This window comes from Hyla sarda, chromosome 7 (genome assembly GCF_029499605.1).
Source record: "Hyla sarda isolate aHylSar1 chromosome 7, aHylSar1.hap1, whole genome shotgun sequence".
Classification (NCBI taxonomy): Eukaryota; Metazoa; Chordata; class Amphibia; order Anura; family Hylidae; genus Hyla; species Hyla sarda.
In genome coordinates, this window is record NC_079195.1 from 234,956,185 (window position 1) to 234,975,931 (window position 19,747).

Genomic DNA, 19,747 nt, shown 5'->3' on the forward strand with positions numbered 1-19,747 from the left:
GAAACACTGGCCTAAGGATGTCCGGACATGCTGGGAATTGTAGTTCTGCAACAGCTGGAGGCACACTAGTTGGGAAACACTGGCCTAAGGATGTCCAGGCATGCTGGGAATTGTAGTTCTGCAACAGCTGGAGGCGCACTGGTTGGGAAACACTGGCCTAAGGATGTCCAGGCATGCTGGGAATTGTAGTTCTGCAACAGCTGGAGGCACACTGGTTGGGAAACACAGATTTGCTCGTCTTCTATAACCTGATAACTGATTGTGAGGTTAATGCGCTATATACGGGGGCGCAGGATTGTTATGGGGGGGATGGTTCTATTATCTGACCGCTAACAGCCCCTACATCCTGACCGCCCCTGCGCCACTTCACTTCATTCCAAGGTGAGCGGAGGTCGGGTGTTGGCGCCCGGGGAGCGCGTCCTGCCTCAATCATTATTAGCGGCTCCAGTCAGCACAGACTCATCATCCTGCGGAGATTCGCCACCGCTGATAATTAATCAAATGGCGTCTGTCAGGAGCGGAATATTAATAAGTGCTGACACCGCGCCCGCTCACTTCACTGTCCCGCGTCTCGGCGGCCATGTCCATCTCTGTCAGCCCGGCTCGCCATCGCGCTTTGCATTTGTGAACAGAAGGAATGTTAAGCTGGTGAAGTCGATGTGACGCGGCTCGTGTCGTCTCTACTTCATTAGGCCGAGCCGCCGCCAACACCGCTGTTTATTTGCCGACATGTTGTCGACTTAACCGCTTCAGTGCCGCAGTGTTACAGAATAAAGCCTAGAGAGTGGCGTCTCACTAAGGCGCGGTTCACACTTGCAGAATACAAAGCAGTTTTTGTCTCCATATTACGACCAGAGCGGTAATACAGGGGCCGGACCGGTGACCTGATCTGTAATACAGGGGCCGGACTGGTGACCTGATCTGTAATACAGGGGCCAGACTGGTGACCTGATCTGTATACAGGGGCCGGACTGGTGACCTGATCTGTACACAGGGGCCAGACTGGTGACCTGATCTGTAATACAGGGGCCAGACTGGTGACCTGATCTGTAATACAGGGGCCGGACCGGTGACCCGATCTGTAATACAGGGGCCGGACTGGTGACCCGATCTGTAATACAGGGGCCGGACTGGTGACCCGATCTGTAATACAGGGGCCGGACTGGTGACCCGATCTGTAATACAGGGGCCAGACTGGTGACCTGATCTGTAATACAGGGGCCGGACTGGTGACCTGATCTGTAATACAGGGGCCAGACTGGTGACCTGATCTGTAATACAGGGGCCGGACTGGTGACCCGATCTGTAATACAGGGGCCGGACTGGTGACCTGATCTGTAATACAGGGGCCAGACTGGTGACCTGATCTGTAATACAGGGGCCGGACTGGTGACCTGATCTGTAATACAGGGGCCAGACTGGTGACCTGATCTGTAATACAGGGGCCGGACCGGTGACCCGATCTGTAATACAGGGGCCGGACCGGTGACCCGATCTGTAATACAGGGGCCGGACTGGTGACCTGATCTGTAATACAGGGGCCGGACCGGTGACCCGATCTGTAATACAGGGGCCGGACTGGTGACCTGATCTGTAATACAGGGGCCAGACTGGTGACCTGATCTGTAATACAGGGGCCAGACTGGTGACCTGATCTGTAATACAGGGGCCAGACTGGTGACCTGATCTGTAATACAGGGGCCAGACTGGTGACCTGATCTGTAATACAGGGGCCGGACTGGTGACCCGATCTGTAATACAGGGGCCGGACCGGTGACATGGATGATGGGACAAAAAGAACGTGCACAAGAGACGTGATAATGCGGATTGTTTAGGACGCGCAGGGAACCATAATGTGTAAAGATTTATTCAATTCTTATTGATGTAAACCATCAGTCTCCAGTGAGCGCCCCCGAGTGGTGACAGCAGGCAGCACAATAATGGAACTATGGACGTGTGAAGGGAAAGCAGAGGGTTTGGAACTGTGCATCAGAAAGACAGAAGTCAGGAGGTAAGTGATGGGTGCTAACAATTCTGTAAATACATCACATGTGGCTCCAGGTTTTTGCCAGTGCATGATGGGTATTGTAGTTTTGAAAATTTTGGAAAACAACAAATTGGGGTCACGGCCTCAGGATATGAATCCCCCTTAAAATGGCCATTTTGTTACTATTAAGGGAGCAGGTGAGAGGATAGATGTGATATAACGTACCCTCTGGCTGCGCAGCGTCACCCCCGCCGACTTGAAGTCTGGAAATCTGATCCCGGCCGTTTCAGGTACAGCCTGGAAAAGAAAAGAATAAGGGAAAATGGTTCAGAAAATCAGTTAATTTTTAATACAATGCTCTGTGAGCTAAACATCCTGGACTCCAGACTGATACATTGTACATAGCTAGTCCTGTCCTCAGCTGAGAAGTGATACAATTGTATCCAGTCTAGACAATGCTCTGTGAGCTAAACATCCTGGACCCCAGACTGATACATTGTACATAGCTAGTCCTGTCCTCAGCTGAGAAGTGATACAATTGTATCCAGTCTAGACAATGCTCTGTGAGCTAAACATCCTGGACTCCAGACTGATACATTGTACATAGCTAGTCCTGTCCTCAGCTGAGAAGTGATACAATTATATCCAGTCTAGACAATACTCTGTGAGCTAAACACCCTGGACTCCAGACTGATACATTGTACATAGCTAGTCCTGCTCTCAGCTGAGAAGTGATACAATTGTATCCAGTCTAGACAATGCTCTGTGAGCTAAACATCCTGGACTCCAGACTGATACATTGTACATAGCTAGTCCTGTCCTCAGCTGAGAAGTGATACAATTATATCCAGTCTAGACAATGCTCTGTGAGCTAAACATCCTGGACCCCAGACTGATACATTGTACATAGCTAGTCCTGCTCCCAGCTGAGAAGTGATACAATTATATCCAGTCTAGACAATGCTCTGTGAGCTAAACATCCTGGACCCCAGACTGATACATTGTACATAGCTAGTCCTGCTCTCAGCTGAGAAGTGATACAATTATATCCAGTCTAGACAATGCTCTGTGAGCTAAACATCCTGGACCCCAGACTGATACATTGTACATAGCTAGTCCTGCTCTCAGCTGAGAAGTGATACAATTATATCCAGTCTAGACAATGCTCTGTGAGCTAAACACCCTGGACCCCAGACTGATACATTGTACATAGCTAGTCCTGCTCTCAGCTGAGAGGTATATACAATTGTATCCAGTCTAGACAATGCTCTGTGAGCTAAACATCCTGGACCCCAGACTGATACATTGTACATAGTGGTGGGTGAGGGGGTTATACACAGCACTGCACCTGTATCGGGTGAGGGGGTTATACACAGCACTGCATCGGGTGAGGGGGTTATACACAGCACTGCTCCTGCATCGGGTGAGGGGGTTATACACAGCACTGTGCCTGTATCGGGTGAGGGGGTTATACACAGCACTGCTCCTGCATCGGGTGAGGGGGTTATACACAGCACTGCGCCTGTATCGGGTGAGGGGGTTCTACTCAGCACTGCTCCGGCATCGGGTGAGGGGGTTATACACAGCACTGCTCCTGCATCGGGTGAGGGGGGTTATACACAGCACTGCTCCTGCATCGGGTGAGGGGGGTTATACACAGCACTGCTCCTGCATCGGGTGAGGGGGGTTATACACAGCACTGCGCCTGTATCAGGTGAGGGGGTTATACACAGCACTGCGCCTGTATCGGGTGAGGGGGGTTATACACAGCACTGCGTCTGTATCGGGTGAGGGGGGTTATACACAGCACTGCGCCTGTATCAGGTGAGGGGGTTATACACAGCACTGCGTCTGTATCGGGTGAGGGGGGGAGGGGTTATACACAGCACTGCACCTGTATCGGTAGAGGGGGTTATACACAGCACTGCTCCTGCATCGGGTGAGGGGGGTTATACACAGCACTGCTCCTGCATCGGGTGAGGGGGGTTATACACAGCACTGCGCCTGTATTAGGTGAGGGGATTATACACAGCACTGCGTCTGTATCGGGTGAGGGGGGGAGGGGTTATACACAGCACTGTGCCTGTATCGGGTGAGGGGGTTATACACAGCACTGCGCCTGTATCGGGTGAGGGGGGTTATACACAGCACTGCTCCTGTATCGGGTGAGGGGGTTATACACAGCACTGCACCTGTATCAGGTGAGGGGGGTTATACACAGCACTGCGCCTGTATCGGGTGAGGGGGTTATACACAGCACTGCACCTGTATCAGGTGAGGGGGGTTATACACAGCACTGCGTCTGTATCGGGTGAGGGGGTTATACACAGCACTGCACCTGTATCAGGTGAGGGGGGTTATACACAGCACTGCGCCTGTATCGGGTGAGGGGGGTTATACACAGCACTGCACCTGTATCGGGTGAGGGGGTTATACACAGCACTGCTCCTGCATCGGGTGAGGGGGGTTATACACAGCACTGTGCCTGTATCGGGTGAGGGGGGTTATACACAGCACTGCTCCTGCATCGGGTGAGGGGGGTTATACACAGCACTGCTCCTGCATCGGGTGAGGGGGGTTATACACAGCACTGCGCCTGTATCAGGTGAGGGGGTTATACACAGCACTGCGTCTGTATCGGGTGAGGGGGTTATACACAGCACTGCGCCTGTATCGGGTGAGGGGGTTATACACAGCACTGCGCCTGCATCAGGTGAGGGGGTTATACACAGCACTGCGCCTGCATCAGGTGAGGGGGTTACACACAGCACTGCGCCTGTATCGGGTGTGGGGGTTATACACAGCACTGCGCCTGTATCGGGTGAGGGGGTTATACACAGCACTGCGCCTGCATCAGGTGAGGGGGTTATACACAGCACTGCGCCTGTATCGGGTGAGGGGGTTATACACAGCACTGCGCCTGTATTGGGTGAGGGGGTTATACACAGCACTGCGCCTGTATCAGGTGAGGGGGTTAGACACAGCACTGCGCCTGTATCGGGTGAGGGGGTTATACACAGCACTGCGCCTGCATCAGGTGAGGGGGTTATACACAGCACTGCGCCTGTATCGGGTATTATTTGGTCTTTGGTTTCTATAATAATAACATTCGGAGGCTCAGACCGGTGCTCCCCGTCCTCGTCCTGACATCCCGGTGCTTGAAGGACACTATTAACCCCTGAGCTGCCGGAGTCGGGCGGTGGCCGGGACCCAGGAAAATGCCCTACAGCAGCGTCACGTCACTTGGCTCAATAGCTGTTTGATTGCGACCATTAAACACCCAGAAGAAGAGGGGCCCCGGGGACCGCTACCGTCCTCGCTATTGATTCAAGGTTTCCTGATTGCCCCCTGAGCGTAAACACAGCGGCAGAGAGGGCACTTAACATGCAGGCGGCACAAGGGCGGCCTGACACTTCTCAATGATTTTACGCCAGGACCCATCAGCGCGGAGTCGTCGCCTCCAGACACGCGCCAGGTGTTAATTCCAGTTATTTGCAAAAACAAATAGGAGACAACGCGGCACATGCAATTACATCCCGAGGAAGGGCAAACGAAAAAAGCGCAATATAGGTGTCACGCCGCCGGCGCAAACAACTGCTTATACCGCGATCTCCGCCAACCGCCACCACCGGGGAACACGGATTATATACAAATAGGTATTAATGTGGAATCTACAAAAAAGGAAGCGGATCAGGTCAGCACGGAACGTCTAAAAATGATGGGAGCAGCACCCCCACCCCCTGGACTGAGGGGGAAGCAAAGGATGATGGGAGCTATGAAGAACCTGATGTCATGTGATCTCCGGGGGGGGGGTCCAGGTATTACCAGGGACTTCTGTATGGTGACCCCCAGATATACAGGATCTATTACACCAGTGTTTCCCAACCAGGGTGCCTCCAGCTAATGCAAAACTACAACTCCCAGCATGCCTGGACAGCCGGAGGCTGTCCAGGCAAGCTGGGAGTTGTAGTTTTGCAACAGCTGGAGGCACCCTGGTTGGGAAACAGTGACCAAAGGCTGTCTGGGCATGCTCAGAGTTGTAGTTTTGCAACAGCTGGAGGCACCCTGGTTGGGAAACAGTGACCAAAGGCTGTCTGGGCATGCTCAGAGTTGTAGTTTTGCAACAGCTGGAGGCACCTTGTTTGGGAAACAGTGACCAAAGGCTGTCCAGGCATGCTGGGAGTTGTAGTTTTGTAACAGCTGGAGGCACCTTGGTTGGGAAACAGTGACCAAAGGCTGTCTGGGCATGCTCAGAGTTGTAGTTTTGCAACAGCTGGAGGCACCTTGGTTGGGAAACAGTGACCAAAGGCTGTCCAGGCATGCTGGGAGTTGTAGTTTTGTAACAGCTGGAGGCACCCTGGTTGGGAAACAGTGACCAAAGGCTGTCTGGGCATGCTCAGAGTTGTAGTTTTGCAACAGCTGGAGGCACCTTGGTTGGGAAACAGTGACCAAAGGCTGTCTGGGCATGTTCAGAGTTGTAGTTTTGCAACAGCTGGAGGCACCTTTGTTGGGAAACAGTGTTCAAAGGCTGTCCAGGCATGCTGGGAGTTGTAGTTTTGCAGCAGCTGGAGCAGCCCTTTATGATTTGAGATAATGTTTTTAAACCAGGGTGCCTCCAGCTGTTGCAAAACTACCACTTTCACCATGTCTAAACAGCCATTGGCTATCTGGGCATGCTGGGGGTTGTAGTTTGGCAACAGCCAGACACTTTAATTTTTTGAGTTAGTGTTTCCAAACCAGGGGGCCTCCAGCTGTTGCAAAACTACAACTCCCATCATGAAGGCCCCGTGGTTTGGAAACACTGTATCAGACATCAGCCTCGAGCCCTGATTATAACAATCTATAGGTATACTGGCGGCTCTGGTCACCATAACAACACGCCCCATTGTGGGCGAGTATGAGGACGACACCTCATCACTATGACAGCGAAGAACTCTTACAGGTTTCTCAGTCTCCTTCTTTTGGGGCAGCTTCTTCTTGGTGGCTTTCCTCTCGGCGCGGCGCAGCTCGGTGGTGGTGTCGGCGGCGGTGATGAGTTTCTGGAGGTCCTGGGCTTTCTTCTCTCGCTCTTTCTTCCGGCTCTCGATCTTACGCAGCTCCTGGATGAGATATTCTTCTTCTGTCACCTGCAGGAGGGAAAGAAACGGGAGATGAGGCCAAACGTGAAGATAGAGCGCCACCTGGTGGGGAAAACGTGCATTACATTATACAGTAATAATACAGGTGTGCGCTGCAATACTGGACCACAATGTCCTCTCTATACTGCTCCGGATATATATATGATCAGTACAGACAGGTATACAGTGATCACTATAATACAGACCACAATGTCCTCTCTATACTGCTCCGGATATATATATGATCAGTACAGACAGGTATACAGTGATCTCTATAATACAGACCACAATGTCCCCTCTATACTGCTCCGGATATATATGATCAGTACAGACAGGTATACAGTGATCACTATAATACAGGAGACCACAATGTCCTCTCTATACTGCTCCGGATATATATATGATCAGTACAGACAGGTATACAGTGATCACTATAATACAGGAGCACAATGTCCTCTCTATACTGCTCCGGATATATATATGATCAGTACAGACAGGTATACAGTGATCACTATAATACAGGAGACCACAATGTCCTCTCTATACTGCTCCGGATATATATATATATATATGATCAGTACAGACAGGTATACAGTGATCACTATAATACAGGAGACCACAATGTCCTCTCTATACTGCTCCGGATATATATATGATCAGTACAGACAGGTATACAGTGATCACTATAATACAGGAGACCACAATGACCTCTCTATACTGCTCCGGATATATATATGATCAGTACAGACAGGTATACAGTGATCACTATAATACAGGAGACCACAATGTCCTCTCTATACTGCTCCGGATATATATATGATCAGTACAGACAGGTATACAGTGATCACTATAATACAGACCACAATGACCTCTCTATACTGCTCCGGATATATATGATCAGTACAGACAGGTATACAGTGATCACTATAATACAGGAGACCACAATGTCCTCTCTATACTGCTCCGGATATATATATGATCAGTACAGACAGGTATACAGTGATCTCTATAATACAGGAGACCACAATGTCCTCTCTATACTGCTCCGGATATATATATGATCAGTACAGACAGGTATACAGTGATCACTATAATACAGGAGCACAATGTCCTCTCTATACTGCTCCGGATATATATATGATCAGTACAGACAGGTATACAGTGATCACTATAATACAGGAGACCACAATGTCCTCTCTATACTGCTCCGGATATATATATATGATCAGTACAGACAGGTATACAGTGATCACTATAATACAGGAGACCACAATGTCCTCTCTATACTGCTCCGGATATATATATATGATCAGTACAGACAGGTATACAGTGATCACTATAATACAGACCACAATGTCCTCTCTATACTGCTCCGGATATATATGATCAGTACAGACAGGTATACAGTGATCACTATAATACAGACCACAATGTCCTCTCTATACTGCTCCGGATATATATATGATCAGTACAGACAGGTATACAGTGATCACTATAATACAGACCACAATGACCTCTCTATACTGACCCGGATATACATATGATCAGTACAGACAGGTATACAGTGATCTCTATAATACAGACCACAATGTCCTCTCTATACTGCTCCGGATATATATATGATCAGTACAGACAGGTATACAGTGATCACTATAATACAGGAGACCACAATGTCCTCTCTATACTGCTCCGGATATATATATATGATCAGTACAGACAGGTATACAGTGATCACTATAATACAGGAGACCACAATGTCCTCTCTATACTGCTCCGGATATATATATGATCAGTACAGACAGGTATACAGTGATCTCTATAATACAGGAGACCACAATGTCCTCTCTATACTGCTCCGGATATATATATGATCAGTACAGACAGGTATACAGTGATCACTATAATACAGACCACAATGTCCTCTCTATACTGCTCCGGATATATATATGATCAGTACAGACAGGTATACAGTGATCTCTATAATACAGGAGACCACAATGTCCTCTCTATACTGCTCCGGATATATATATGATCAGTACAGACAGGTATACAGTGATCACTATAATACAGACCACAATGTCCTCTCTATACTGCTCCGGATATATATGATCAGTACAGACAGATATACAGTGATCTCTATAATACAGGAGACCACAATGTCCTCTCTATACTGCTCCGGATATATATATGATCAGTACAGACAGGTATACAGTGATCACTATAATACAGGAGCACAATGTCCTCTCTATACTGCTCCGGATATATATGATCAGTACAGACAGGTATACAGTGATCACTATAATACAGACCACAATGTCCTCTCTATACTGCTCCGGATATATATATGATCAGTACAGACAGGTATACAGTGATCTCTATAATACAGGAGACCACAATGTCCTCTCTATACTGCTCCGGATATATATATGATCAGTACAGACAGGTATACAGTGATCTCTATAATACAGGAGACCACAATGTCCTCTCTATACTGCTCCGGATATATATATGATCAGTACAGACAGGTATACAGTGATCACTATAATACAGACCACAATGTCCTCTCTATACTGCTCCGGATATATATATGATCAGTACAGACAGGTATACAGTGATCACTATAATACAGACCACAATGTCCTCTCTATACTGCTCCGGATATATATATGATCAGTACAGACAGGTATACAGTGATCACTATAATACAGGAGCACAATGTCCTCTCTATACTGCTCCGGATATATATATGATCAGTACAGACAGGTATACAGTGATCACTATAATACAGGAGACCACAATGTCCTCTCTATACTGCTCCGGATATATATATATATATATGATCAGTACAGACAGGTATACAGTGATCACTATAATACAGGAGACCACAATGTCCTCTCTATACTGCTCCGGATATATATGATCAGTACAGACAGGTATACAGTGATCTCTATAATACAGACCACAATGTCCTCTCTATACTGCTCCGGATATATATATGATCAGTACAGACAGGTATACAGTGATCACTATAATACAGACCACAATGTCCTCTCTATACTGCTCCGGATATATATATGATCAGTACAGACAGGTATACAGTGATCTCTATAATACAGGAGACCACAATGACCTCTCTATACTGCTCCGGATATATATATGATCAGTACAGACAGGTATACAGTGATCTCTATAATACAGGAGACCACAATGTCCTCTCTATACTGCTCCGGATATATATGATCAGTACAGACAGGTATACAGTGATCACTATAATACAGACCACAATGTCCTCTCTATACTGCTCCGGATATATATATGATCAGTACAGACAGGTATACAGTGATCACTATAATACAGGAGACCACAATGTCCTCTCTATACTGCTCCGGATATATATATGGTCAGTACAGACAGGTATACAGTGATCTCTATAATACAGGAGACCACAATGTCCTCTCTATACTGCTCCGGATATATATATGATCAGTACAGACAGGTATACAGTGATCTCTATAATACAGACCACAATGTCCTCTCTATACTGCTCCGGATATATATATGATCAGTACAGACAGGTATACAGTGATCACTATAATACAGACCACAATGTCCTCTCTATACTGCTCCGGATATATATATGATCAGTACAGACAGGTATACAGCGATCTCTATAATACAGACCACAATGACCTCTCTATACTGCTCCGGATATATATATATGATCAGTACAGACAGGTATACAGTGATCACTATAATACAGGAGACCACAATGTCCTCTCTATACTGCTCCGGATATATATATGATCAGTACAGACAGGTATACAGTGATCACTATAATACAGGAGACCACAATGTCCTCTCTATACTGCTCCGGATATATATATGATCAGTACAGACAGGTATACAGTGATCACTATAATACAGACCACAATGTCCTCACTATACTGCTCCGGATATATATATGATCAGTACAGACAGGTATACAGTGATCACTATAATACAGACCACAATGTCCTCTCTATACTGCTCCGGATATATATATGATCAGTACAGACAGGTATACAGTGATCACTATAATACAGGAGACCACAATGTCCTCTCTATACTGCTCCGGATATATATATGATCAGTACAGACAGGTATACAGTGATCTCTATAATACAGACCACAATGTCCTCTCTATACTGCTCCGGATATATATGATCAGTACAGACAGGTATACAGTGATCTCTATAATACAGGAGACCACAATGTCCTCTCTATACTGCTCCGGTTATATATATGATCAGTACAGACAGGTATACAGTGATCACTATAATACAGGAGACCACAATGTCCTCTCTATACTGCTCCGGATATATATATGATCAGTACAGACAGGTATACAGTGATCACTATAATACAGGAGACCACAATGTCCTCTCTATACTGCTCCGGATATATATATGATCAGTACAGACAGGTATACAGTGATCACTATAATACAGACCACAATGTCCTCTCTATACTGCTCCGGATATATATATGATCAGTACAGACAGGTATACAGTGATCACTATAATACAGACCACAATGTCCTCTCTATACTGCTCCGGATATATATATGATCAGTACAGACAGGTATACAGTGATCTCTATAATACAGACCACAATGTCCTCTCTATACTGCTCCGGATATACATGATCAGTACAGACAGGTATACAGTGATCACTATAATACAGACCACAATGTCCTCTCTATACTGCTCCGGATATATATATGATCAGTACAGACAGGTATACAGTGATCTCTATAATACAGACCACAATGTCCTCTCTATACTGCTCCGGATATATATGATCAGTACAGACAGGTATACAGTGATCTCTATAATACAGACCACAATGTCCTCTCTATACTGCTCCGGATATATATATGATCAGTACAGACAGGTATACAGTGATCACTATAATACAGGAGACCACAATGTCCTCTCTATACTGCTCCGGATATATATATGATCAGTACAGACAGGTATACAGTGATCACTATAATACAGACCACAATGTCCTCTCTATACTGCTCCGGATATATATATGATCAGTACAGACAGGTATACAGTGATCTCTATAATACAGACCACAATGTCCTCTCTATACTGCTCCGGATATATATGATCAGTACAGACAGGTATACAGTGATCTCTATAATACAGGAGACCACAATGTCCTCTCTATACTGCTCCGGATATATATATGATCAGTACAGACAGGTATACAGTGATCTCTATAATACAGACCACAATGTCCTCTCTATACTGCTCCGGATATATATATGATCAGTACAGACAGGTATACAGTGATCACTATAATACAGACCACAATGTCCTCTCTATACTGCTCCGGATATATATATGATCAGTACAGACAGGTATACAGTGATCACTATAATACAGACCACAATGTCCTCTCTATACTGCTCCGGATATACATGATCAGTACAGACAGGTATACAGTGATCTCTATAATACAGGAGACCACAATGTCCTCTCTATACTGCTCCGGATATATATATGATCAGTACAGACAGGTATACAGTGATCTCTATAATACAGGAGACCACAATGTCCTCTCTATACTGCTCCGGATATATATATGATCAGTCAGTACAGACAGGTATACAGTGATCACTATAATACAGGAGACCACAATGTCCTCTCTATACTGCTCCGGATATATATATGATCAGTACAGACAGGTATACAGTGATCTCTATAATACAGACCACAATGTCCTCTCTATACTGCTCCGGATATATATATGATCAGTACAGACAGGTATACAGTGATCACTATAATACAGGAGACCACAATGTCCTCTCTATACTGCTCCGGATATATATATGATCAGTACAGACAGGTATACAGTGATCTCTATAATACAGACCACAATGTCCTCTCTATACTGCTCCGGATATATATGATCAGTACAGACAGGTATACAGTGATCACTATAATACAGGAGACCACAATGTCCTCTCTATACTGCTCCGGATATATATATGATCAGTACAGACAGGTATACAGTGATCTCTATAATACAGACCACAATGTCCTCTCTATACTGCTCCGGATATATATATGATCAGTACAGACAGGTATACAGTGATCACTATAATACAGACCACAATGTCCTCTCTATACTGCTCCGGATATATATATGATCAGTACAGACAGGTATACAGTGATCACTATAATACAGACCACAATGTCCTCTCTATACTGCTCCGGATATATATATGATCAGTACAGACAGGTATACAGTGATCACTATAATACAGACCACAATGTCCTCTCTATACTGCTCCGGATATATATATGATCAGTACAGACAGGTATACAGTGATCTCTATAATACAGGAGCCACAATGTCCTCTCTATACTGCTCCGGATATATATATGATCAGTACAGACAGGTATACAGTGATCACTATAATACAGACCACAATGTCCTCTCTATACTGCTCCGGATATATATATGATCAGTACAGACAGGTATACAGTGATCTCTATAATACAGACCACAATGTCCTCACTATACTGCTCCGGATATATATATGATCAGTACAGACAGGTATACAGTGATCACTATAATACAGGAGACCACAATGTCCTCTCTATACTGCTCCGGATATATATATGATCAGTACAGACAGGTATACAGTGATCACTATAATACAGGAGACCACAATGTCCTCTCTATACTGCTCCGGATATATATATGATCAGTACAGACAGGTATACAGTGATCACTATAATACAGACCACAATGTCCTCTCTATACTGCTCCGGATATATATATGATCAGTACAGACAGGTATACAGTGATCACTATAATACAGGAGACCACAATGTCCTCTCTATACTGCTCCGGATATATATATGATCAGTACAGACAGGTATACAGTGATCACTATAATACAGACCACAATGTCCTCTCTATACTGCTCCGGATATATATATGATCAGTACAGACAGGTATACAGTGATCACTATAATACAGGAGACCACAATGTCCTCTCTATACTGCTCCGGATATATATATGATCAGTACAGACAGGTATACAGTGATCACTATAATACAGACCACAATGTCCTCTCTATACTGCTCCGGATATATATATGATCAGTACAGACAGGTATACAGTGATCTCTATAATACAGACCACAATGACCTCTCTATACTGCTCCGGATATATATATGATCAGTACAGACAGGTATACAGTGATCTCTATAATACAGGAGACCACAATGTCCTCTCTATACTGCTCCGGATATATATATGATCAGTACAGACAGGTATACAGTGATCACTATAATACAGACCACAATGTCCTCTCTATACTGCTCCGGATATATATATGATCAGTACAGACAGGTATACAGTGATCTCTATAATACAGACCACAATGTCCTCTCTATACTGCTCCGGATATATATATGATCAGTACAGACAGGTATACAGTGATCACTATAATACAGACCACAATGTCCTCTCTATACTGCTCCGGATATATATATGATCAGTACAGACAGGTATACAGTGATCTCTATAATACAGGAGCCACAATGTCCTCTCTATACTGCTCCGGATATATATATGATCAGTACAGACAGGTATACAGTGATCACTATAATACAGGAGACCACAATGTCCTCTCTATACTGCTCCGGATATATATATGATCAGTACAGACAGGTATACAGTGATCACTATAATACAGACCACAATGTCCTCTCTATACTGCTCCGGATATATATATGATCAGTACAGACAGGTATACAGTGATCACTATAATACAGGAGACCACAATGTCCTCTCTATACTGCTCCGGATATATATATGATCAGTACAGACAGGTATACAGTGATCTCTATAATACAGACCACAATGTCCTCTCTATACTGCTCCGGATATATATATGATCAGTACAGACAGGTATACAGTGATCACTATAATACAGAGACCACAATGTCCTCTCTATACTGCTCCGGATATATATATGATCAGTACAGACAGGTATACAGTGATCACTATAATACAGGAGACCACAATGTCCTCTCTATACTGCTCCGGATATATATATGATCAGTACAGACAGGTATACAGTGATCACTATAATACAGACCACAATGACCTCTCTATACTGCTCCGGATATATATATGATCAGTACAGACAGGTATACAGTGATCACTATAATACAGACCACAATGTCCTCTCTATACTGCTCCGGATATATATATGATCAGTACAGACAGGTATACAGTGATCACTATAATACAGGAGACCACAATGTCCTCTCTATACTGCTCCGGATATATATATGATCAGTACAGACAGGTATACAGTGATCACTATAATACAGGAGACCACAATGTCCTCTCTATACTGCTCCGGATATATATATGATCAGTACAGACAGGTATACAGTGATCTCTATAATACAGACCACAATGTCCTCTCTATACTGCTCCGGATATATATATGATCAGTACAGACAGGTATACAGTGATCTCTATAATACAGGAGACCACAATGTCCTCTCTATACTGCTCCGGATATATATATGATCAGTACAGACAGGTATACAGTGATCACTATAATACAGACCACAATGTCCTCTCTATACTGCTCCGGATATATATATGATCAGTACAGACAGGTATACAGTGATCTCTATAATACAGGAGACCACAATGTCCTCTCTATACTGCTCCGGATATATATATGATCAGTACAGACAGGTATACAGTGATCTCTATAATACAGGAGACCACAATGTCCTCTCTATACTGCTCCGGATATATATATGATCAGTACAGACAGGTATACAGTGATCACTATAATACAGACCACAATGTCCTCTCTATACTGCTCCGGATATATATATATGATCAGTACAGACAGGTATACAGTGATCTCTATAATACAGGAGACCACAATGTCCTCTCTATACTGCTCCGGATATATATATGATCAGTACAGACAGGTATACAGTGATCTCTATAATACAGGAGACCACAATGTCCTCTCTATACTGCTCCGGATATATATATATGATCAGTACAGACAGGTATACAGTGATCTCTATAATACAGGAGACCACAATGTCCTCTCTATACTGCTCCGGATATATATATGATCAGTACAGACAGGTATACAGTGATCTCTATAATACAGACCACAATGTCCTCTCTATACTGCTCCGGATATATATATGATCAGTACAGACAGGTATACAGTGATCTCTATAATACAGACCCCAATGTCCTCTCTATACTGCTCCGGATATATATGATCAGTACAGACCGGTATACAGTGATCACTATAATACAGACCACAATGTCCTCTCTATACTGCTCCGGATATATATATGATCAGTACAGACAGGTATACAGTGATCTCTATAATACAGGAGACCACAATGTCCTCTCTATACTGCTCCGGATATATATATGATCAGTACAGACAGGTATACAGTGATCTCTATAATACAGACCACAATGTCCTCTCTATACTGCTCCGGATATATATATGATCAGTACAGACAGGTATACAGTGATCTCTATAATACAGACCACAATGTCCTCTCTATACTGCTCCGGATATATATATGATCAGTACAGACAGGTATACAGTGATCACTATAATACAGGAGACCACAATGTCCTCTCTATACTGCTCCGGATATATATATGATCAGTACAGACAGGTATACAGTGATCACTATAATACAGGACCACAATGTCCTCTCTATACTGCTCCGGATATATATATGATCAGTACAGACAGGTATACAGTGATCACTATAATACAGGAGACCACAATGTCCTCTCTATACTGCTCCGGATATATATATGATCAGTACAGACAGGTATACAGTGATCTCTATAATACAGGAGACCACAATGTCCTCTCTATACTGCTCCGGATATATATATGATCAGTACAGACAGGTATACAGTGATCACTATAATACAGGAGCACAATGTCCTCTCTATACTGCTCCGGATATATATATGATCAGTACAGACAGGTATACAGTGATCACTATAATACAGACCACAATGTCCTCTCTATACTGCTCCGGATATATATATGATCAGTACAGACAGGTATACAGTGATCTCTATAATACAGGAGACCACAATGTCCTCTCTATACTGCTCCGGATATATATGATCAGTACAGACAGGTATACAGTGATCACTATAATACAGACCACAATGTCCTCTCTATACTGCTCCGGATATATATATGATCAGTACAGACAGGTATACAGTGATCACTATAATACAGGAGACCACAATGTCCTCTCTATACTGCTCCGGATATATATATGATCAGTACAGACAGGTATACAGTGATCTCTATAATACAGACCACAATGTCCTCTCTATACTGCTCCGGATATATATGATCAGTACAGACAGGTATACAGTGATCACTATAATACAGACCACAATGTCCTCTCTATACTGCTCCGGATATATATATGATCAGTACAGACAGGTATATAGTGATCTCTATAATACAGACCACAATGTCCTCTCTATACTGCTCCGGATATATATATGATCAGTACAGACAGGTATACAGTGATCTCTATAATACAGACCACAATGTCCTCTCTATACTGCTCCGGATATATATATGATCAGTACAGACAGGTATACAGTGATCTCTATAATACAGGAGACCACAATGTCCTCTCTATACTGCTCCGGATATATATATGATCAGTACAGACAGGTATACAGTGATCACTATAATACAGGAGACCACAATGTCCTCTCTATACTGCTCCGGATATATATATGATCAGTACAGACAGGTATACAGTGATCACTATAATACAGGAGCACAATGTCCTCTCTATACTGCTCCGGATATATATGATCAGTACAGACAGGTATACAGTGATCACTATAATACAGGAGACCACAATGTCCTCTCTATACTGCTCCGGATATATATATGATCAGTACAGACAGGTATACAGTGATCTCTATAATACAGACCACAATGTCCTCTCTATACTGCTCCGGATATATATGATCAGTACAGACAGGTATACAGTGATCTCTATAATACAGGAGACCACAATGTCCTCTCTATACTGCTCCGGATATATATATGATCAGTACAGACAGGTATACAGTGATCACTATAATACAGGAGACCACAATGTCCTCTCTATACTGCTCCGGATATATATATGATCAGTACAGACAGGTATACAGTGATCACTATAATACAGGAGACCACAATGTCCTCTCTATACTGCTCCGGATATATATATGATCAGTACAGACAGGTATACAGTGATCTCTATAATACAGGAGACCACAATGTCCTCTCTATACTGCTCCGGATATATATATATGATCAGTACAGACAGGTATACAGAGATCACTATAATACAGACCACAATGTCCTCTCTATACTGCTCCGGATATATATATGATCAGTACAGACAGGTATACAGTGATCATTATAATACAGGAGACCACAATGTCCTCTCTATACTGCTCCGGATATATATATGATCAGTACAGACAGGTATACAGTGATCTCTATAATACAGACCACAATGTCCTCTCTATACTGCTCCGGATATATATGATCAGTACAGACAGGTATACAGTGATCACTATAATACAGACCACAATGTCCTCTCTATACTGCTCCGGATATATATATGATCAGTACAGACAGGTATACAGTGATCACTATAATACAGGAGACCACAATGTCCTCTCTATACTGCTCCGGATATATATATGATCAGTACAGACAGGTATACAGTGATCACTATAATACAGACCACAATGTCCTCTCTATACTGCTCCGGATATATATATATGATCAGTACAGACAGGTATACAGTGATCACTATAATACAGGAGCACAATGTCCTCTCTATACTGCTCCGGATATATATATGATCAGTACAGACAGGTATACAGTGATCTCTATAATACAGACCACAATGTCCTCTCTATACTGCTCCGGATATATATATAATCAGTACAGACAGGTATACAGTGATCACTATAATACAGACCACAATGTCCTCTCTATACTGCTCCGGATATATATATGATCAGTACAGACAGGTATACAGTGATCACTATAATACAGGAGACCACAATGTCCTCTCTATACTGCTCCGGATATATATATGATCAGTACAGACAGGTATACAGTGATCACTATAATACAGGAGACCACAATGTCCTCTCTATACTGCTCCGGATATATATATGATCAGTACAGACAGGTATACAGTGATCTCTATAATACAGGAGACCACAATGTCCTCTCTATACTGCTCCGGATATATATATGATCAGTACAGACAGGTATACAGTGATCACTATAATACAGACCACAATGTCCTCTCTATACTGCTCCGGATATATATATGATCAGTACAGACAGGTATACAGATCATTATAATACAGGAGACCACAATGTCCTCTCTATACTGCTCCGGATATATATATGATCAGTACAGACAGGTATACAGTGATCTCTATAATACAGACCACAATGTCCTCTCTATACTGCTCCGGATATATATGATCAGTACAGACAGG

General features: G+C 43.7%; 1 protein-coding gene across 1 annotated transcript in view; it reads right to left on the reverse strand.

The window, feature by feature from the left end:
* Positions 1–19,747, reverse strand: part of DMAP1 (DNA methyltransferase 1 associated protein 1) — a 69,542-nt gene that overhangs the window by 27,000 nt on the left and 22,795 nt on the right. Inside the window, 2 exon segments of the mRNA XM_056533154.1 lie at positions 2,213–2,284; positions 6,928–7,113. Coding sequence (XP_056389129.1) covers positions 2,213–2,284; positions 6,928–7,113 — 258 coding nt within the window.